Raw genomic sequence first — 22,707 nt, 5'->3', positions numbered from 1 at the left:
AGAGTGATAAGGTCTCCCCTGAGTCTCCTCTTCTCCAGGCTGAGCAACCCCAGCTCCCTCAGCCTCTCCTCATAGGGCTGTGTTCCAAGCCCCTCACCAACTTTGTTGCCCTTCTCTGGACTCGTTCCAGCAAGTCAACCTCCTTCCTAAACTGAGGGGCCCAGAACTGGACACAGGACTCGAGGTGTGGCCTAACCAGTGCAGTGTCCAGGGGCAGAATGACCTCCCTGCTCCTGCTGGCCACACTCTTCCTTCTTCTTCTCAGGGATCATCATCTTAAAACCAAGGGGAGCAATTCAAACCCGCTCCATGTTTTATCAAGACAACCGGGGAAAAAAAGTGACACATTTGAGACTCACCAACCCTTCCATGGTGTCCAAGCGTCTTGTGTAACCTTGACCTCGCTTTAGGCAAGCCTAAATCAGCAGCGGCCCAACAGCAGGGGCTAAGCCCCCCTCTGACAAACTACAGCCTGGAGCCTTGCACAGCTGTTTCATTTGGGCTTCCCGCACGACTGCCCGGCTCCAAACCCTCAGTGACAGGCAGGGCTCAGCCTCCGCGCCCGGCCCTCCCCTGCACACTCACTGCCTCCCACAGGCAGGAAACCCAAAGCTTGCCACTTCCAGCCACCTCCCACACACACGGGGGCAAGCCCAGCAGGAAGGCGAGGGGAGCTACCCCGGGGAGCAGCTCTGCCGCCACAGCCAGGCCTCCAGAAAGCCGTCTGGGCTTTGGATGTCGGCCCGAAGGAGAAAGCAGTAAGGCGGCTTCCTGCGAGGTTCGCTCCAGCTGCTGGAGCAGCCGGACTCGTACGCCCGCGATGAAAACCTTTCCAAGCGGAGGCCAAACGGCCGCGACCGCCTCCTTCCCCGACGCCAACCCCGCCCCGCCGTTAACTGCGCGGCCCCGCCGCCGCGCCGCCGCCAGCGCCCGCACGCGCAGTGGGCGCGCGGGCTGGGCGGGAGAGCTCCCCGTCTCAGTTCCGCCCTAGGCACGGAGAGACTGGGAGGAGGAAGAAATGGCGAGTCTCATCCCCGCGACGGCCTCTTCTCCCGCCGGGGTCTCTTCCCGTAGCAAGAAACGGCCGGCGAGCCCGGGCACCGGCAGCGGCCCCACCAAGAAAAAAAAAGCCGCGGTGCCGAGCGGCTCGCAGGTAATGCGCCCGCGCAGGCGAGACCGCATGCGCGGCCATGGCCTTCTTGTCCCCTCCCCTCCCCTGCGTGAGCCTGCCGAGGCGGAGCGGGGCGTGCGGGACTGGCCGTGGGTTCCGTCCGGGCGCGCGTCCGTTGTCTTCGGGGCTGCCCTTGGGTGCTGTGTGTCCCTGGCGGCTCTGGGGCCAGCTGCCTCCCCACGGACCCTTGAGTCCTCCTTCGTGGTCTCACCCGTGGCGGGACGAGAAGCTGCCGAGCTCCAAGGAAGGATTCCCGTTCCTCTCGAGTTGGCTTTCTCTTTCCAGGCGTTCGAAATGCCGAGTTTCAAAGCCTTCACTGTCTCCCTGTAGTGTGGAGATTGTGTGTCCTTATCCTGTATGTAGCTAAATATGCAGTATAGGTCTCCTGCCTCTTCCAGTCAGATGTGCAGTTAAGACTGTGTTTAAAATGACTTCTGGCAGTGTACGTGTTGGCGCCCTGAGCAGAGTATCTGGCAATTCGTTGCTGTTCGTGCTTGCCTTCAGTAGCTTGCGATGAAGCTGACGTTACTCCCTAGCGGAGCTCTGTGTGCACACCTACATGCTCAAGCTGCTGGTTGTGCATGGAGATTGTTGTAATTTGAGGTGGTTTAGCTCTTACAGCGGAGGGCCAGCAGTCAAAAGAGCACAATTTAATAGCTGTTGCTTCTGTGCAGTTTTGCTTTGTGACCACCTCTCAGTTAGCTAAGTGGACCCAAGAGTGAAATGTGAAATGGAGATGTAACCTGAGTTTTGGGGAACAGGATCACGGGAGGGAGAAGGACTGTTAATTGTCCTAAACTTCTGCCCCCAGTTGCAGCAGGTTGTGTAGCTTCCCTTTCTGCTTTGTGTGCCACTGTCAAACAGCTCTGCAAATCTGTCCCCAGCTGATGACATCTGCCCCTTGATGGTGTTGTGCTCCAAAATTAAGGACTGAAAGAGATTCAGTCTGTGTGTATGTGGCATCTCTATAGACCTTAGATGCAGTATATCATGGTATCATAGTATCATTCAGGGTTGGAAGGGACCACAAGGATCATCTAGTTCCAATCCCCCTGCCATGGGCAGGGACACCCCACACTAGATCAGGCTGCCCAGAGCCTCATCCAGCCTGGCCTTAAACACCTCAACCACCTCCCTGGACAACCCATTCCAGGGTTTCACCACTCTCATGGTGAAGAACCTCCTCCTCACATCTAGCCTGAATCTCCCCACCTCCAGCTTCATTCCATTCCCCCTAGTCCTATCACTACCTGAGATCCTGAGAAGTCCCTCCCCAGCCTTCCTGTAGCCCCCTTCAGATCCTGGAAGGCCACAATTAGGTCACCTCGGAGCCTTCTCTTCTCCAGACTGAACAGCCCCAACTCCTTCAGTCTGTCCTCACAGGAGAGGTGCTCCAGCCCTCTGCTCATCCTTGTGGCCCTTCTCTGGACACCTTCCAGCACCTCCACATCCCTCTTGGAATAGGGGCTCCAGAACTGGACACAGTACTGCAGGTGGGGTCTCACCAGGGCTGAGTAGAGGGGGAGGATCACCTCCCTCGACCTGCTGGCCACACTTCTCCTGATGCAGCCCAGGATCTGATTGGCTTTGTGGGCTGCAAGTGCACACTGAGAGCTCCTGGTGAGCTTCTTGCCCACCAGCACCCCCAAGGCTCTCTCCTCAGGGCTGCTTTCCAGCCAGTCACTGCCCAGCCTGTATTTGTGCCTGGGATTGCCTCCACCCAGATGCAGGACCCTGCACTTGCTCTTATTGAACGTCCTGAGGTTGGCTTGTGCCCACCTCTCCAGCCTGTCCAGGTCCCTCTGGATGGATCCCTTCCCTCCAGCTGTCTGCTGCACCACACAGCTTGGTGTCATCAGCAAACCTGCTGAGGGTGCACTCAATGCCACTGGACTACTTCTTTATAGAAAAATTTTGGTTGGGTAAAATGGTGAGGAAAGGTTTAGAAAACCTTTTTGTTCACCATCCCCCCCCCCCCCCCCCCCCCCTTCCCCTCACCCCAAAATGGTTCTTTTCAGGAACTAGAAGAGTAGCATAGCTGCAAAAGACACCTGGCTGCCAGTAAGGTTGCTTATTTTTCATGTAAGCCATCATGTAAAGGGAACTTTTCTGATTTTTTTCATCAGATCTTCTATCCAGACAATTAAAAGCCATTGTGCACAGATACAAATCCTCATTGTGAGTAATGCTCTTATAATACTTGTTTCTACCCTGTGGCAAACAAACACAGTTGGTTTTCTGGTGGTTTTATCCCTAGGAGAGGGAATATGAACCATAATGCTTAAGTAGCTAAGGAACCACTGCAACTGTGAAAAACTAAAGCCTGGCATGGTCATGTTTGACAACTTTTTCAAGGCCTGCTAAAGATAAAGAGTCTCGATTTTCCAGCATGGACTGTTCTCTGCATGTGTGTGTATATGTGTATGCAGATAGAAAACATTTTATACTGCTATATTATTTAACTGTGTATAAAATCTTTAATAAACTTTCCCTAACCTTTCAACCCTTCAGCCTCTAAAACTGCTTTCTGAAGTTCACATCAAACTTAAACCTGTGGACAGTTTCCAGTGTTAGGAGACAACCTGTGATTTTTTTACTCAAGCTGGATTTTTGATAGTGTGTGGAAAAACAGTTTTCATAGTCCTTCCCACAAGTGTTTTCAGTGGAGAAAAGAGTAGTTTCTCAAGATTATGTCCAAATCATCATACACATTTACTGACTTGAGCAATGCAGATCAATCCCATGAGGAGAAGAAAAAAATAAGCCTCAGAAAATGTGTAACCTCAGGAATGGGACAGGAACAGCTGATGGATCTTCTTACAGTCACACTGTGTTGCTGACTAGGTGTGGAATGAGCCAGTTGAAACAAAGGAAATGGGGCTTTGCATTTTTGCAGTTAGAAACATTGATCATTGAGCACTTTTTCAGCAATTCAGTACTTTATTTAATCTTAATCTCTAGAAGCCCTGAAAAAGTTTCTAGTTAATTGCCAAGTTACAACTATCTCTCACAGTGCTCCTGCTGAGAGATGTGCTGGTTTAGTAGAACTGTAGATTTTTCAAATGCCCTTATCAGGAAGAGTGTGGCCAGCAGGAGCAGGGAGGTCATTCTGCCCTGTACTCAGCACTGGTTAGACCACACCTTGAGTCCTGTGTTCAGTTCTGGGCCCCTCAGTTTAGGAAAGATGTTGAGTTGCTGGAAGGTGTCCAGAGAAGGGCAACAAAGCTGTGGAGGGGTCTGGAGCACAGCCCTGGGAGGAGAGGCTGAGGGAGCTGGGGTTGCTTAGCCTGGAGAAGAGGAGGCTCAGGGGAGACCTTCTTGCCCTCTACAACTCCCTGAAGGGAGGCTGTGGACAGGCAGAGGTTGGTCTCCTCTCCTAGGCAACCAGCACCAGAACACGAGGACACAGTCTCAAGCTGTACCAGGGGAGGTTTAGGCTAGATGTTAGGGAGGTGGTGGAGTCACTATCACTGGAGGTGTTCAGGAAGAGACTTGATGGGGTGCTTGGTGCCATAGTTTAGTGGATTAGGTAGTGTTTGATGATAGATTTGACTCAATCTCTTCCAACCTGGTTAATTCTATTCTATGGTTTTTTATATAGCAAAATTGCTTAGCTATAGCAATGTAACCAATCAGTTTGAGTACCTGTGTATCCTACAAGAAGACACAATTACCACACAGCATTATAGATTTTTACAAGACAAGTTTAGATTGTGTTTCTCCAACATCTGAATGGCTACTTTCTCTGGGACACTTAAGGGACATTACCAGAAGACATTCTGCATCATTTGTTTGAGTTACTGACCCAAAGGTATTGAGTCATGTTTGTTTTGGAAATGTTGCACATAGGGCTTGCTTTTCAGTCATGTCTACAAGAGAGAGACACATGCTTTTTGAATATAATGCCTGTATTTACCAAATGTAAGATGAAACATAGATTTACAGGAAAGCATGATTGCAAGTTGATTACATCACTGTCATTAGCATTACACAATTATTCCTCCCATGCAGTTGTGCCACTGTAAAATACCTCAGTCTTTGCTGCAGCAGCAGATTTTCAGTGTTGATTATTATTAAATGGTAACACTTGTGTCAAACCCAGTGTTTTCTAGTGGTGTACACAGCATTGCTCAATTAAATATCCTTGCCCAGTGATTCCCAATAGCTGCTGCACTGGTTCAGCTCCATAGCTGGCTCTTGTGCTGACTTGTTTCCAGGCCTCAAAACGTTCTAGTTACTGACATTTAAGCTGTGGTAGAAGCTTTGATGTTGATCTTAAAATGTCACCCATTTGTATACCTTCATGTTCACACCAATATTTTTATAAGATCATACAGAACAAGAAGCTCTTAAAAGAGCATATTCTGCATTAGGGTGCATTTGATGAAACGAAATGCCATGACAGCTAAGAAGCTTTCAAGACAAAATTTATAATGAGACGAGAAAATGATTTGGTAAGAGGAAAAAAGAAAGCAGCCTCTGATTTTGTCAGTGGACAGTTACAAAGAAAATACACTGTTATGGCAAATGTGTATTTGCTTACATTATTGGTGAAGCAACTTCAGAATTATTGATGAAGTAAATGCCTTTACTTTAAGAATGACATTGTGTTTCATCTGATGTTTTGAATTAATGTAAACCGACCTCTAGCATGTCTTGATACCATTTAGAAAATAATGACTGAATTTCCTCTTAAGCAGCAGTGCCAGGTTCTGCACATTGGCCACAACAACCCCAGGCAGTGCTACAGGCTGGGGGCAGAGTGGCTGGAGAGCAGCCAGGCAGAGAGGGACCTGGGGGTGCTGGTCGATGGTAGGCTGAACATGAGCCTGCAGTGTGCCCAGGCAGCCGGGAAGGCCAATGGCATCCTGGCCTGCATTAAGAACAGTGTGGCCAGCAGGAGCAGGGAGGTCATTCTGCCCCTGTACACTGCACTGGTTAGGCCACACCTCAAGTCCTGTGTCCAGTTCTGGGCCCCTCAGTTTAGGAAGGAGGTTGACTTGCTGGAATGAGTCCAGAGAAGGGCAACGAAGTTGGTGAGGGGCTTGGAACACAGCCCTGTGAGGAAAGGCTGAGGGAGCTGGGATTGCTTAGCCTGGAGAAGAGGAGGCTCAGGGGTGACCTTATCACTCTCTACAACTACCTGACAGGTGGTTGTAGCCAGGAAGGAGTTGGCCTCTTCTCCCAGGCAACCAGCACCAGAACAAGGGGACACAGTCTCAAGCTGCGCCAGGGGAGGTTTAGACTCGAGGTGAGGAGGAAGTTCTTCACCGAGCGAGTCATTCGTCATTGGAATGTGCTGCCCAGGGAGGTGGTGGAGTCACCGTCCCTGGAGGTGTTCAAGGGGAGATTGGACGTGGCACTTGGTGCCATGGTCTAGTCATGGGGTCTGTGTTGATAGGTTGGACTCGATGATCCTCGAGGTCCTTTCCAACCTAAGTTATACTGTGATACTGTGGTTACTATTTGGTACACAAAAGCTGTTGAGCAAAGACAGCTTGTGCTAGTACAAAATATCATGGAACTGGACTGTAAACCAGCCGTAAATTTAACTAGTTCTCCTCTTATGCTGTTTTACCAAGCCTATCACTATAAGTAGGAAACCATCAAATCAGCATTAAAAGTGGCATTGTTGCAAACAAGTCCATTTGATCTGGCTGTAATTTCCTGAAAAATGAGGTTAGGGAGAATGAGTTCTAAAGAATCTGTGGGTACCACTACAAGGACTGAGCTTAACTGCTACTCTCACCATGTTCTGAGACAAGTACCACTTAAAAATGACCTACTTAAGAATTCAGACAGTCAGTGTACCATCAAGCTTACTGTCATAATGCTATTCCATGTAAGATTTTCTTGAACAGAAAGGCTCCTTTGTAGCTGGAAACATTTTTCACCAATCTACCAGACCTGAAAGGAACAGCAGGTCCCTGATACAGCTTAACAGTAGGGAGATCTAAGTGCCTATGTATTTGCCAGCTTACTGAAAAGCTGTCACTATGTTCTAGACTACACTTTATCTTTTTAAACATCTCTCAGCCCTTAATGTTATGGCAGTAGCTAATACTACATTGATCAGTAAAGCAGGGCCCACCTGAAGGTACTGCTTGCCTGGAATTATGTCATTAGAAGTTGTCACGTGTTTCCAGGAGATGTTTATCTCAAAATTAATTAAATTGATTTAAATGACACTTTCATATCATGATAAGGTGTAGTTGATAGCTAATTACTGATCATTGCTGAGGTGAGCTCTTCCAGTCTGGCCACTTGTACATTTCTTCACAACTCTACCCTGGGGTCTTGGCTCTTAGAAGACTATCAGCCACCTCAAACGTCATGTCTTAGCAAGAGTTTTAGCAAGTAGCATTTAAATTGAGATTGCTCTCCCACAGGTAAGTAACACAACCTGGTGTCTTACTGCGTGTCACCAGACTGCAGAGCACTGAAAGTCCCCCTTGCAGTTCTCTGAAGTGATTACATCTAATCCTTTCAAACATGTGACCACAAAGATACTTCCTGCAGCAAAGCAGTGAACTGAACTACCGATCATCTCTTCTCCTGTGGGTTTTTTGTACTCTTCCCAAAAAACAGCTGGTGTTTTACGTGGTCTACAAACAAGAGCCAGGATTATCCTGAGGTACCAGTGGCACAGTTGAAGTCAAACTTGTTGAAGAACCAGATTCCATTGAATCTCTGATGGATGAATATGATGATTGGAAGACAATCAGCAGATTTGGTAGGGAAATCTGGCAAAAGGGTGTTAGCTTTAAAAACTAAAGGCGGGGGCGGGGGGGAGAAATTGCTTTTCTAGAGCAATCTAGATTAAGAGGGGAAGCTGTCAAAACTGAGACCTAAGATTTTACTTATATTGACTACACATATTGAAAGCTTTAGGTGATCTGTAATGTTCAAAGTATGTGAATTTCCAAACCAGACTGTACCAGTCTCAGAGAATTACCACCCCCCCCAGCCAATGTGGTTAGATTTTAGAGTAAACACAGATGTTGTAGAAAGACAAAAGCATATGTGTGCTGAGTTTTACTGTCAGCGTCAGTATGATGGTGGTGTGGGGCTTTTTGCCCTTCTCCCCTTATCCTAGCAGAGAATTTTAATGTTTCCTTTAGGTAACAGAAAATGGAGAGTTTTACTGTGGTCACACTTAGTTTTAGGATTCACTATAAACATGCAAGAAACTTAGAAGAGAGATGGTTCACTGCATCTGTCATACGGAGATGAAATAGGATGGGTTAGGTGTTTAAGCCCAGGCTGGCTGAGGCTCTGGCCAGCCTGATCTAGTGTGGGGTGTCCCTGCCCATGGCAGGGAGGTTGGAACTAGATGATCCTTGTGGTCCCTTCCAACCCTGAATGATACTATGATATCTTGCAAGAGGAAGAGCAATCTAAAACACTCGGTGTGCTTCAGCACCACATTTTGTCTGAAAGATTTGGGTTCTAAAAATTGATCTCAGAATTGTGTTAGCATTAAAGGTTCAAATTAACAAAAGGAAACTGCCTAGATAATGCAGACTTGAAGAGGTCAAACTGTTTTTCACATATTTTATGAAGTGTAATGCTTCTGTTAGGTAATTTCAGTTCTTGTCTTAGCAAGGCATTTGTTATTACATAAATGTTTTAATTTTGGATCAGATGGGTTAATAGAAACATTCCTTTGGTAGCCTGAGAGCATTTTGAACACATTTTTTCAGTTGTTCCAAGAAAACAAAATGGCAGTGGCTATTTATTTAGATGTGCAGGAATCCATAAAAGTTGTGATATTCTCTATTATGAAACATACCAGGCAGTTGCAGCAGAACTCTTATCCATGAACAGCACTTCTTGTCTCACTGCAAAGCATACCTGCAACTTAGAGGTTTGATTAGGCAATCTATTACCTTCTCATGATCAAAAAGGAAAGAGTCCAGTCTCTTCCTATCTTCCTCGCTCTTACTGAGCCTCACAAGTCCCAATGGCATACTTGTACTGCCTGTGTCACACCAGCAGACCTGCTCAGCCCCTGATAGACATCATCAGTCAGAAGACTAACTTAAAAAACCTTCCCCCTCGCCTGGAAAGCTTTATTGTCTCCTGCTGCACCAGTGAATTGGACTGATTCAAAGGGAAACCTAAACAGGTGTTGGAGAGGTAGCACAAGGAAGAAACAGGACCATGTGACAAGGAAAACTGTTTTTCCACTGCAAGTGAGCTATTTTATGATCTTAGATATTCTTAACTGCAGATTTGATTAGTTTATCTCAACAAACTAAATGAAAACTGAAGCAGCTCAAGCAGTTCAAGATCTGTGTTCCTGCACGTAGAAAGATGTAGACAGTAACAGCTTCAGCTACCATATTGCTTATCAGCATCTAAATACCTAAACTGATTCTACAAACTCCATCAAGCTCTATGAGATGCCACTGAAATAAACTAGCATAGGGACAAGTCCTGATTATGCTTCTCCCTGAAGGTTTAGGCAACTCTTTTCTACTTGAGGTACAGAACTGTGAGCGCCCGTCTTGCTGAAACCAGGTATTTAATATGTTATTTTAAAAGCAGAACAGAAACCACACTTACAGCACTGATACTTGTGTTTTATATCATATGTTCTTAAAAGTGCTTGCTGTGTCCTCCACTTGAATTTTCTCCTGTTCCTTCCTGAGCAGACCCTGTTTTTCCCTGCACACACCCTAACCACTAGTCTGGAAGCCAGTCTGGTGTGATGGGAGGGGAGTGTGGAAATGTTTTGTCCTCTGCAGCTAACGATGGAGGATCTGTCTGTTCCAGAGGGAATGACTCCATAGTCTCACATTAAATAGTTGTCAGAATGGTCTGCTTGTGTATTTGAGGTATTTGTTTCTGTTACATGTTTTGTCCAGTGATGATTTTAATCCAAAAGCACGCAGTTGTGCAAGCAGAGATCAGAAATCTTTTCAAAACTGAAGCAGAAAGCATTGTAGTCATCCAGCAACACACACATTTACGTTGTAATAAAAATGTGTCACTGTTAATTCAAGAAACAAATTTGAAATGGATAACAGGAAACTTTTTAGTGAGTAATATGTAATTAAGCTATAGCCAAGTACATAACTCTGGGAGGGGTGAGTATATGTAGTTACAGGGTTTGTAGTCACCCTGCGCCAGGAAGTAAGTCCTGCCTCACTTGGGAAGAAACATCGTCCTTGCTGGATGTAAGACCCTGCTGTGGATAAGCAGTATTCTGTGGAACTAAAAGAAAATTCCTTCTGTAAACCATTGCAGGCCATTGCTAGGATTTACTGTATGAGGAGAGACTTCCAGTGTCATGGCTGCCCTCTTATAATCTATTGAACAGAGAAAAATAATCTGTTGTATATCGTATGTCCTTGATTTTCATTAAACAGACTTCTGTGCACTTCCGTGTGCAATCTCACAGGTGAATTACGTATAATCTAACATAATTTTAAAAGATACCTTATTTTTCAAACATCCATTGTCCCTAGAGGTGAAATATTCCACACAATTTTAAGCAAGTTATTATAGTTTTACTTTTCTACCCTGGCAGTGTTGGCATGCTTGTAGCACCACTTCCCTTGTGTTCGTAAGGATGCAAGGTGCTTATCGCAACAGCCGTGTCTACTGCTTCCCCAGGATTATGCTTTTCTGAGTTGCTGAAAGAACAATCAGGGCAGAAAAGGCTGAGATGCCTGTGATAGTTTCTGCATAAATTAGACAAGGTTTACAGGTATGGATAGTGTCACTTTAGTGGTATAGCTGAAAAAAGCAAATAAACTTTCAAGCATAGAAGTCCTTTTTCAAGTGTGAAAATGAGACAGCAACTTTCCAAGATAAATGCAGAACAACTGCTTAGTGTGGTTAGGTATGTATGAAGTAGATCATCTTTGAAGAACAGGTTAATGGTGTCCTAGGTGTAAAGGGAATACTCATCATCTAGGAGAAGGGAAGAGGGAGTTAAAACCCCATAGGAAACTGTGAAAGTTATGTGTCATAAAAACAATCTTTCTATTGAGTCAGTGGTGTACTGCTATGCAGTCCATCCAGAAGCTCATCTCAAGCTGTGCTAGGGGAAGTTTAGGTTCAAGGTGAGGAGAAAGTTCTTCACAGAGAGAGTTGTTAGCCATTGGAATGTGCTGCCCAGGGAGGTGGTGGAGTCAACATCCCTGGAGGTGTTCAAAAAAGGGTTGGATGTGCTCCTACTCAGCTCTTTAATGTTTTTTTCCAGAATGAGAAGCCCATTAGCTGAGTATCTCTCTTCATAATGCTGCTAAAACCCCAGAGTTTTCATACAAGCTGAAGTGGCATGCCTCCACAGAGTGTCTTCTTCTCAGTTCTCAGCATTTAACTGGGATGATAGTACTCTGTCTCAATTACTTCTCACTATTTCACAATGCTCTGAAATCAAGGTATCACTTGAACAGTATGCAAACTGCTTTACAGTCCTGTACACCAGCCTGCACTCTTTGCCTTGGACAGGAAACCAATGCTCTCAAATTGTCCATGACAGACCCAGCTGGCTGCTGCTGGCATTATGTGTTAGTGGGACTGGAGGATGACTGGGTGTCCACATGGCTCAGGAAAGCAGCAGGTGCTGCCCTGGGTTCTGCTGCTCCTACTGCTGTGCAAAGGGTACCAGCACAAGCAGAATTAATATCTGTCCTATAACATGGGTTATCCCAATCCTTAGCAGCACTAGTACCTGAAATTCCTTAGGGATTGGTCCAGAAAAGAAACAATGTGTAAAAATTTATATTCAGGAATTATTCTGCCTGGAATCGTTCCTTACTTTCCTTCCTAATGCACCAGCAAAATTATCACAGAGGAAAACCCACTGAAGTCAGTGAGTGTAATATGTAAGTGTACTAGGCTCCAGAAGTTAAGGAGCTTCTTTCTCTTTGCTTATTGAACTATTTTTACTTGTCAGTCTCAAAATACTAGATACTGTTTTGAAAAACTCTTTGAAATGCTACTTACAACCTGTTTCATAAACAGCAGAGTGCTTAGAAGACCACTTCAAAGGAAAAAGTGATAATTAACAGAAAAACCCGTAGGACTAGATTTAAATTTGACCAAATGGTACCAAATAAAAGGCAAGAACTTTATGAGGAGTAGCTGTGAATATTGATTCCTCTACTTGGAGAAGTAAGGCATCAAAGGTAAGTTATGCGTCAAAAATAATCTTGTCTCTCAAACCTTGGCTTTCCCAAGATGACCTTGATGTTTCTTGCCAAAATCTGAAGTGCTGGAAGCATGCATGCACAAGAATATAGCTTGAAACCTAACAATTTGGTGTATAAACCACTTCACACAGGACTGCTGAAGATGTTGTTTTCTGCACATTTCTAAGCATCCATCTGCATTTCTTGTTTCTCTGTCAGTCACAGTCTTGTAGTGTTCTCAGCACAGGAGGAATCAGTTTCAGGTTACATACTTCAGTGTTGCTTCCACTGATGTTATTATGCCAGTATCTGCTTTACTATGAGCTTACAGAGGACTGACTGTTGTTGTGAAAATAAATCATCTCTATTCATATACTTTATTTTAATAAAACATTGAAAACATGACTATTTTACTGTACTTCTTTATACCATACTTTGAATGTCTAAGACCTCTCTTGGCTGTGTTAACAAATGGGCACTGCTGAAAAATGGATGTATTGCCCTGAAAAAGAATTCAAGTTGTCTAGTTCCTAATCCTGAAATTACCTGTGCATTTAGTTAAGAATACAAACACTTCCCTTGTAATCACATGGAGAGTGATATGTTGAATCATGGCCTTCGCTGTATGTCTCAATCCAGCAGTCAGGAAAAAGATGTCATTCTTTAGAACATTCCCATGAGTGAAATTAAGACACAAACTACTTAACAAACAAAACAGAGAAAGATGGAAAAGAAAAGGGGGAGAGAGAGAATGGAGGCAGAAAGAATAGAAGAGGTAGAGTATTACAAACAAAACAGAAAGTAAAGAAAAGGGAGAGAGAGTGGAAAGAGTGGGAGAAATAGTTTCCACCTCAGGTTCCATCTTCGGTGATGGGGGCTAGACATTCCTGGGCTGCTGCCTTTAGCCTAATATGTTCCAGGTGATGTTCCCCCAAGTTAAGCTGGCATAATTCAGGGTTTTTATACCATTCCTGGTTCCTTCATCGTAGCTCCACCTGGCCCATGCCCTTGTCACATTACAATGCATATGTGACTTCCCGGTGCCTCCCAGTGGGCTTACAGGGGTCAGTGCTGAGCGACCTCTGCCTCTCTTAGCAGTCCACCACACTCCCTGGACAATTGCTATCTTGGTGGGCAGAGCTGACACATCAGGCCAGTCGTTCACTGTAGTCTTATCTTTGTTGAGGCACTTCTCATGTTCTTAATGTAATCATCATTTTCACAAGGTGATTTTCATTGTTTTCATGTAATTAATTGTGGCAATGCCAGCGACGAGCAGTGTGAGCAATCTGGCAGTGCAGGCCTAGAGCCTGACCTGGTGGTAGGCCATGCTCAGCCTAAGTGCAGAGCCAGCTAGCAGTGTAGCAAAACAGTGCTGTGCCTGCAGCGTGGAACTAGAACAGGACACTGGTAGCTATAAACACAGAAAGTTATCTTGGAACAACAGGACATGCACCTGCATCAACAAACCTCGCGTGTCATTAGTAGTTGGACCAATGATCTATAACAGTGCCATGTGTGGTCACTCCTAGGGAACCAATGGAGCTATGCCAGCAAGGCTCTCTGAGTTTATATAAGTTGTAGCAGTTCCCTTGCTAGGCACTTCTGCCTTTCCTGTTTCCCTTCTTCTTTGCATTACTTTACTGTGCTATACTCGCACTATAGTCCTGCAATACTGGAACAATAAAGGAACAATACTCGATCATATTGGTCAGCTGTATTGACTCCAGTCTCCATCATCTATAATTAATAATAATGATCTTTTTTCCCCTCCTGGTTAAGAGTATTGTATCAAAACAGTAGTTTTTTCAGTACAGGTTTTCATAGGAAAACATTTTTTTTGTTCATTCCAAGTGTGATCTGTCTGAAGGTAGAGAAACATTTTAACCACCTGTTAGTACATATTGATTTCACTTTTAGACCAGCTCTTTGTTCTTAAAGAAATAAGAATCCTGGTATGAAATGCTATTGACTGGAGTACCACATTCAGTGGCAGAATTCTCATTGGCTTCAATGGAGATCAGGATTTCACAAGGAACACTTCTCTATGTAGCATAGGCTAGTTCTGCTAGTGCGGAGACTTCAAGGTGCTCACAAAAGAAAAAACAACATAAACTCATTCACACAGAAGTATCAGGATGCAGTTTTATTAGCTTTCCCCTCACACACACCTTCCCTAACTGCATGTCCTGCTAAATAAATAAACCATGAAGAGAAGGCTAGAAGCACCGAGTACCTGTGTGGATGTTTTGAGGTTTGTATGTGAAAATAATGTCTGTAATTTGTTTCTCTCAATCCTCAGTCAGGCGTGGTTGAACCCAAGGATGGAAAATAAGCTAGTAACCAAGTTTTCTTTAAAACCTTGAAAAAGCTTTTAAATCAATTCTGTATATTCCTGTTGGTACTCTCATGCAGACCGTTCTGAAATAGGCCAATGTGTGTTTCTGCTGTTCCAGGTTTCACAAGCTGTCTTGCACTTCACAGAGATGGCTTTCAGTAATACTGAAACTAACCTGATGCTGTTTTCGGTCAGTAAGCTTTGACCACTCTATTCCTATGTCTGTTGTACATTGCTTGACAAATACTGTTGTTTCATGCTTCTGCATTGATGGCGTGCAACGTCTTTAAAGGTTCAAAAGAGACGGGAAGGCCAAGAAGGTAAAAGGTAGGTAATGTAGCAGATAGTCCTGTCTCAAGTTAAAGCAGCTAAAAGTAACAAGCAGTAAGATTGTATTTTTTTTCTTCAGAGTGCAGGTGGAGAGGCCATGAGTGAAAACAAATTTCTGAACACAGACTCCAGCACAGGATCAGTGGAAGCAACTGTCAAGCTGTTACCATTTAAAGATCCAAATTTCGTGGTATGTATACTTGGCTAACAATTTGAAATCCAGAGATCTTCCAGTAAAACATACCCATATTAATAATACAAGTGTTAAGAACATCAGCTTAATGGCCAAGTAAAAGGTTGACAAAGAAATCCACCTCAAGTCAGTGCCACAGTATATGGTCCACACACTCTATTTCATAGAATGAAAATGGTGTAGGTCCAGAGGCAAAACTATTATATTAATTTCTGAAACGGAGTCAGAGAGCCTACCAGATCAAGGTAAATGCAGTATCTCACAAACTACCACAGCTGGAGAGGAGCTGCAAAGCTTCAAAGCAATTGCACTAGAAATCAGCCAGAGAATCATTAACAACTGGCATTGTGCTCCTGTGTTGGTCCATGAAACTTAACAGCCCTGTGGTGTCCTTCCAGTAATTGAGAAGAATGCTAGATTTAGAAGAAAACATTTCATGCTCCCCAGAATCCTGGCCTGCTGTCATTCAGAAGCCATGTAAACTCTGACAGCTGATGAAATACAGGCTGCTAAAGCACTCTGGAGTTTATGTTGGGAGAGAAAGTGAAGGAAAACTACAGCTAGTAGTGCTGTCACTGCTGAGTTTTGGGGTGGGTGCTTTTGTTGTTTGGTTTGGTTTGGTTTGGTTTTTTGTTTGCTTTCATCTTGCTGTGCCAGGGTGAACTCATCGATACACTCTGCAAATGCTTTTTAGATAAGCAAACTTCAGGCTGCTGGTCTTAAGACAGTACTTAGAAAAGAGATTTTATCCCACATTTCATTCTATATGATCAAATCTTCATGTGTGAGATACAATATCCCACAGCATAAAACCTGAGTAATTGGGCACCACACAGCTCTCTAAGCACAGGTTTGGCATTGAGCATAGAATTAATCTCTGACTTGCAAGTTGCTCTGTGTGTGCTTTGCAGGTGACTTCTGTCACAAGAGAAGCATTCAAATGACTGTGTACTTCACTTGCTAAGCCTCCAGTGAGTACCATCCTCTTTAAGAAAGGGGGCTTATTTGAAAAGCTCAGTTTTCACCCAGAATCATTCCCTGGAGCTTCTCTATAGGATTTAAATATCCATGAGGCCTGTGCTGATCCTTAAGTTTCTAGAGGGACATCAGGGTTTGGAAAGATGCAGTACTAATGTCTGCATGCTTGAATTAATAATGAATGCACAGAGCCTTTACCAACTGCTTCAGAAATAATAGGCAGTTATAGTAAAAACAGAAAATTGTCCCCTCCAATACAGTAACTAATTGTTACAAATGTGTTGGGTTTTAACTAGCTTTTTGTTGGTAGGAACTGCTAGTAACAATTTAGATGACTTTCTGCCTAATTTCCCATAAAAGAAAGAAAAGAACTCAAGTAATGCCTCTCTCTGTTACCTCCTTGCAGAGGATAGGCTTAAAAGCAGAGAAGGGGGAAGACATTGCCTTTTCCTAAACTTCCTGAATGAAATCTGCATCCCTTGGCAATTGGGAAAGGAAAGGAGACCGGACAATTATGTAGAGTAATGAACATCTCTACCTGTCTTAGCTCCAGGTTCCCCTGAACTTGGCTAGTGCAGAGGTAGTTTGGTTCACTTGTGCTTGGCAGTCATTGCTGTTTGATTTTGGGTATGTGAGGTGATAGTCAGCCCTGTTTCTAGGGGGCATAAGATCATATAAACCAAATAGTTGCTTTTGAGAAACCAGATTACTGAGAAAGAAAAAATACTCTGGGGCAAATTCATGTACTGAATTGGAATTAGTAATGTGGTAGTACATCTATTTTTAGCTTATATTCCAGCAACCTCTGCTTCACAATGGTCTCTAGATCTGTCACCCTAACTCCGGAGGTGTTACCCTCAATGTATTTTGTATATTGGGTATCCATTGCCAAAACTCATTACATCACCAGTTCATGAGCATCTCTTCTGAGTATATCCCATGTCTGAAGATAGCCTTTCTCACTGAATCCTCAGCAATTTAAGAGGCTAATTTATAAACCAATCAGAGCAAAAGTGTGTTAGAAGAATGTGATGGGTTTTGATGAGACTAATAAGGTAGGTAGTAATTATTTACAGGAATAACAATTTCCCAATTTCACAGACCTTTTCTGAAGTGTCCTTTGATCATTTAGAAGTAGTATAGTAGGTTGTACAGCTTCTGTCTCTGAAGGGACATAAAGATATTAACCTGTAGGAATCATATTTGATAGCTGAAACTACCACTATAGTACCTGTGGCAAGCTGCCTGCCTGTTGGTGTACCTTTCAAAATGCAAAACTATCTCAGCAGCCAACAACATTTATTACTCTTTTTACATTCTCTCCTCTATCATTTGAAAGAAAAATGAAATTTCCAGAAAGTTTCTGCTAGTATTAACTATGTTTTGCAAGACCAGTTGTGTTTTCTACAGTCATGTAGAAGAGCTAGAGCTGCACCTGTAATATGCTGGAAAGAGGAAATTTAGCCTTGTTATCACAATTTTAGACACAATTTTACAGTAACAGGTTTTAATACTATGGGAAGTATGTACAGAATCCTGTAATCTCAGGCTAAACCTGACCACATGGATTTTCTATTTCCATGTGAGAAGAAGATTTTAGTTTCCTTCAGTTAATCATAAACATGCTTAACTGACAGTCCAAAAAGCTTTGGTTTTTCTTGTGGCCTGCTGAAATGAGTGACTCCCAAGTGAGGATAACACATGGTTCGTGACAAGATGAGACATATAAGAAAGACAATGAAGTAGAATTTTCATGCTCTGAAGTAGTGTTCTTTATTATTTTTTTCTCTAAGCACCATATTTTTAATTCTAGCATTCCAGCATTGGTGGAGCAGCAGCTGGCAAGAAGAACAGGACTTGGAAGAACCTAAAGCAAATTCTTGCTTCGGAAAGGGCATTGCCATGGCAACTAAATGATCCTAGCTGTAAGCTGCTTAGATGCTTTAGATGTATTTATCAATATTAAAATCCACACAAATAACTTAACTTTACAACAAAACTAAATAATGTCACCAGGATGCAGTATCCTGCTTGAAGGGGATCCAGTGATACATATAAGACAAGTCCAGGCACACTCACCAGACCTGGTTGGAAAGTAGAGGAAAGCAAACAATTTGTAATATTGTGAGAATGTTCAAATACATTTTGGGGTAGGGAAGTTCCACTTACTGAAGTCCTTGTATTAGAGAGAGGAGCAGAATCAGGATGTTGGTTACTGGGCCAACAGGTTAAAGGTCTTCATTGATGATCTGGATGAGGGGGTCGAGTCAGTCATCAGCAAGTTGGCAGATGACACCAAGTTAGGAGCAGATGTTAGTCAGTTAGAGGGTGGAAAGGCTCTGCAGAGGGATCTCGACCGACTGGACAGATGGGCAGAGTCCAATGGGATGGCATTCAACAAGTCCAAGTGCCGAGTGCTGCACTTTGGCTACGGCAATCCCATGCAGAGCTACAGGCTGGGGTCGGAGTGGCTGAGAGCTCCCAAACAGAGAGGGACCTGGGGGTGCTGATCGACAGCCGCCTGAATATGAGCCAACAGTGTGCCCAGGTGGCCAAGAGGGCCAATGGCATCCTGGCCTGCATTAGGAACAGTGTGGCCAGCAGGAGCAGGGAAGTCATTGTGCCTCTGTACTCTGCTTTGGTTAGGCTGCACCTTGAGTCCTGTGTCCAGTTCTGGGCCCCTCAGTTTAAGAAGGACATCGAAACACTTGAGCGTGTCCAGAGAAGGGCAACAAGGCTGGGGAGAGGCCTTGAGCACAGCCCTATGAGGAGAGGCTGAGGGAGCTGGGATTGTTTAGCCTGGAGAAGAGGAGGCTCAGGGGTGACCTCATTGCCCTCTACAACTACCTGAAAGGTGGTTGTAGCCGGGAAGGGGTTGGCCTCTTCTCCCAGGCAACCAGCACCAGAACAAGGGGACACAGTCTCAAGCTGCACCAGGGGAGGTTTAGACTCGAGGTGAGGAGGAAGTTCTTCACCAAGCGAGTCATTCGTCATTGGAATGTGCTGCCCAGGGAGGTGGTGGAGTCACCGTCCCTGGAGGCTTTCAAGGGGAGATTGGACGTGGCACTTGGTGCCATGGTCTAGTCATGGGGTCTGTGTTGATAGGTTGGACTTGATGATCCTCGAGGTCCTTTCCAGCCTAAGTTATACTGTGATACTGTGATACTGTGATACCTCAGCATTGGTAGTTAATACAAAAAGTAAAGGCAGCATTTAAAAAATGCTAGGTGTTTCCATTTGGGGTTGGCATTTTCAGATGTATATAGCACACTGAACTTTCTTTTTCTTTTTTGTTTCCTCTCTAGATTTTAATATTGATGCTCCTCTGTCCTTTAAGCCTGCCAAGAAATATTCAGATATTTCAGGACTTCCAGTAAGTACTTTTTTTACCAATAACTATTTTAGTTTTCTCTTCAAAACTTTCCTCTCACTTTTCACAATGAAATAAAGCTGTGGGGTGTTCCTGCCCATGGCAGGGGGGTTGGAACTAGGTGATCCTTGTGGTCCCTTCCAACCCTGAATGATACTATGATACTATGTGCTTACTGTGGTTCCTGTTCAGCCTTGAGCTTAACAGTTGTCTAGTGATTTAGTGCCAAACCCCTGCAGAGTCTGAACTGGTCCCCATCATTTCTGATTTGTTAGATTGCTGACACCAAAAGCTGGTAGCACACTCTCCATGACTGCTAACTTTGCCAAGGTTTAACCATAGAGGCTAAAAGTTTCCATGATGAGTGTTTGTGTTTCATTATATCTCTAGAGAAAGTTCTAAAAAGATGGCTCAGCAGTTTCCAAGCATGGGATTAGGCAAAGTTATATTGATTGTCCCAGGCTAAAAAGCCCCCAGCTTGTTATCATTGCTGCCAAACTTTTCTTCAAACAAGTCAGCCTGAGTCAGACACTTGGCTGGGGCTTGGGAGTTTGACAGATGCATCGCCCATGTGTCACAGATGGGCTGTTTTCTACGTAATTTTGTTCAAGAAAAAAGAACTTAGATATGGTTTGCACATGCCACAAAATGTCTCTTCAGGTACATTTTGGCACCTGAATTCCCTAGAGATTCTATTGGCACAAAACAGGAGTAGAGCACTTGTGTTCTGCCTACAAAAATGTTGTATATGCTGCTGACACTGCTCCTACGTGACATGAATGTTTTCACTTAGAACAAAATAGTTGTTAGTAGCAGTGTACCTTTCCCCTTTTCACCTGCAGCCCCCAGTGATTTGATTCATGTTTTAATTATTGATGAATTAGTGGTAAAGCTTGTTTTCAGACTGAGGTCATGGCATAAATGTGCTTTTACCATACATTAGCATGTGCAAGCACCACAGCCCATGGTCTAGTCATGGGGTCTGTGTTGATAGGTTGGACTCGATGATCCTCGAGGTCCTGTCCAACCTAAGTTACACTGTGTGATACTGTGTGTGACAGCCCAATATGAAGCATCAGAACAGTGAAGAACTGCCATAGTATTTTTAGCCTACATTGATGCACAATACAAATTGCAGATGTTGTTTGACTAGTTTATTACACAGTCATGAACATTTAAAAAGCAGTTCAGTCACAGAACCATAAGCTATGACTCTATTGCTTTAACAATCACTTTAAAGTAAATTAAAAGCTAAGTTATACACAGGAAGAGAAAATCAGAGGTATCAGAACACCCATAATTCAGCCTCTTTGTGGGTAATGTATTGGCAGCAGCCCAACGCTTTGGACACCCACTTTGAGAGAGACTGCACAAGGCACAAGAGTTGATAGGGTCAGTTTAGAGAGTTGAGGAATTTCTTATGCACTGTGTTTTATATGAAGCTGTTTTAGCCCTCTCTTTTTAAGTTTAGTGCGTTTCTACTGTGATTTTAAAGGGATCTGTTAACGTCTCCACATCTCTGACACAAGGCTTTTGGTCATATGGTAGAACAGCAGTGTTGCTGCTGGGAAAAGAAACTCACTGTTTTGTGGTCTTGCAATTAGAGACTTTTTTAGCATTCTGTTTCCAGGTTTTACTTGAATCTAATCTCTGCCATTGTTTCTTTTTTAGGCAAATTACACAGATCCCCAGAGCAAGCTCAGATTTAGTACTATAGAAGAGTTTGCCTATATTCGGATGCTCCCTTCAGACGTGGTGACAGGATACCTTGCTCTAAGGAAGGCAACAAGTATTGTTTCCTGAAAAGACCAAATGTTGTCTATTGCTTGTGAACAGTGCTGATTTTGAGAGTTGTGGTGGAAACTGATTGCTGGGCTGAGGTTCATTAAAACTATGTATGGATTCTTTACATCTGGAAGGAGTTGCTGATATATGGATTTACAGAACAGCTGAATTTCATTTTGATAATCTGTCAGTTTGCCAGATTGTAAAGCAATTTGTTTTGGTGAACAGAATGGCTTAGGCCTTAAGAATGTGCATCTGCACTGTAATGCCCAAGGTAGATTCATTTTTGTAGAGGGAGGATTTCATCTACACCCTGTATGTTTGATGTACTGCTCTGGCTCAGAATAAACAGTCATCACAGTATCACAGTATAACTTAGGTTGGAAAGGACCTCGAGGATCATCGAGTCCAACCTATTTGAATTAAGGAAACCTATTTGAATATATATATCCAACCTATTTGAATTAAGGAAAAGGTACCAAGATATCCCAAATCCTAAACGTGCCTTGCCAGGTGAGCCGTCCACTTGCTTATAAGGAGGTTTATCCCCATGTGTTTATACCCAGTAAGTGCTCCTGTTGTGGTGACTGTTTACAGTACTGAGCTCTGTGGAAATGAACAGCTTCACACAAATATTTGCACTGAAGAAATACCAGCATAAATAAAGTTAGATTCAAACTTGTTTTCCAAATATCTTAATTAATATGGATAGCAGCATCGAGTCAAATCTCTTAAATGCGACAATCCGTAGCTGAGTGCTTCATTTAACCACTTGACTATTCTTCTACCTTTCCTAGTTATTACAATATTAATACTAATTAGTACTAAAAGGTACTAATTTCTCAGACTTTTTCAAAGCAATGCTAAAAAAACCCACAAATTCCACTTCATCAAAGCAAGACCTCCTACATTTGTACAATGAACTTTGCACCATGAGGTACCAAAAGAATAACTGATAGTAGTTGAATGTTATCACTGTTTTTAGAAGAAGGAGACTGAAGGAGAGTTTGGATTCTGTCTGGAGGGGTGTCCCTGCCCATGGCAGGGGGGTTGGAACTAGATGATCCTTGTGGTCCCTTCCAACCCTGAATGATACTATGATACTATGATGCTATGATACATGCCAACATGAGATTTCCTGAAGTAAGTTTAGCATAAAAGGGAGCAGAGGGGGTTCTGCCCACTCTTTCTTTTTGTCCTCTTTCTTATGAAAAGCTGCTATTTGTTGTCTACCCACTTCTGTATCTTTGTCCCAGCCTCACATCTGGACTCCGTTCAGGCTCAGCCGTTCCTTCCTTCCAACCACACAGCCCTCATGGTCATATTGCACTAACTTCTCAATATATGTGGCACCTACCTACCTTTGTTCTCTGAACTTGTGGTTGTTAGCCAGAG

The 22,707-nt window shown here is 43.8% G+C and overlaps 1 protein-coding gene and 1 long non-coding RNA gene across 2 annotated transcripts; both read left to right on the top strand.

Annotated features, from left to right (window-relative positions):
• The first annotated feature begins 926 nt into the window (after positions 1 to 926).
• INO80C (INO80 complex subunit C) lies at positions 927 to 21,995 on the top strand. Its single transcript, XM_068147744.1, has 5 exons — positions 927 to 1,153; positions 15,066 to 15,176; positions 17,971 to 18,082; positions 19,463 to 19,530; positions 21,199 to 21,995. Exons 1-5 carry the CDS (start codon positions 1,019 to 1,021, stop codon positions 21,328 to 21,330), a joined length of 558 nt encoding a protein of 185 aa, XP_068003845.1. The 5' UTR covers positions 927 to 1,018; the 3' UTR covers positions 21,331 to 21,995.
• LOC137445747 (uncharacterized) lies at positions 14,561 to 14,964 on the top strand. Its single transcript, XR_010988474.1, has 3 exons — positions 14,561 to 14,572; positions 14,775 to 14,846; positions 14,949 to 14,964. It is a non-coding gene; the product is annotated as an uncharacterized lncRNA (long non-coding RNA).
• Positions 21,996 to 22,707: the final 712 nt, after the last annotated feature.

The sequence above is a fragment of the Melanerpes formicivorus genome, unplaced genomic scaffold, assembly GCF_026170545.1.
Source record: "Melanerpes formicivorus ecotype bairdi unplaced genomic scaffold, bMelFor1.0.p_v2 SCAF_15, whole genome shotgun sequence".
In the NCBI taxonomy this organism is placed as follows: domain Eukaryota; kingdom Metazoa; phylum Chordata; class Aves; order Piciformes; family Picidae; genus Melanerpes; species Melanerpes formicivorus.
Note: the sequence above shows the minus strand (reverse complement) of the source record. Positions and strands in the feature narration are given on the sequence as shown.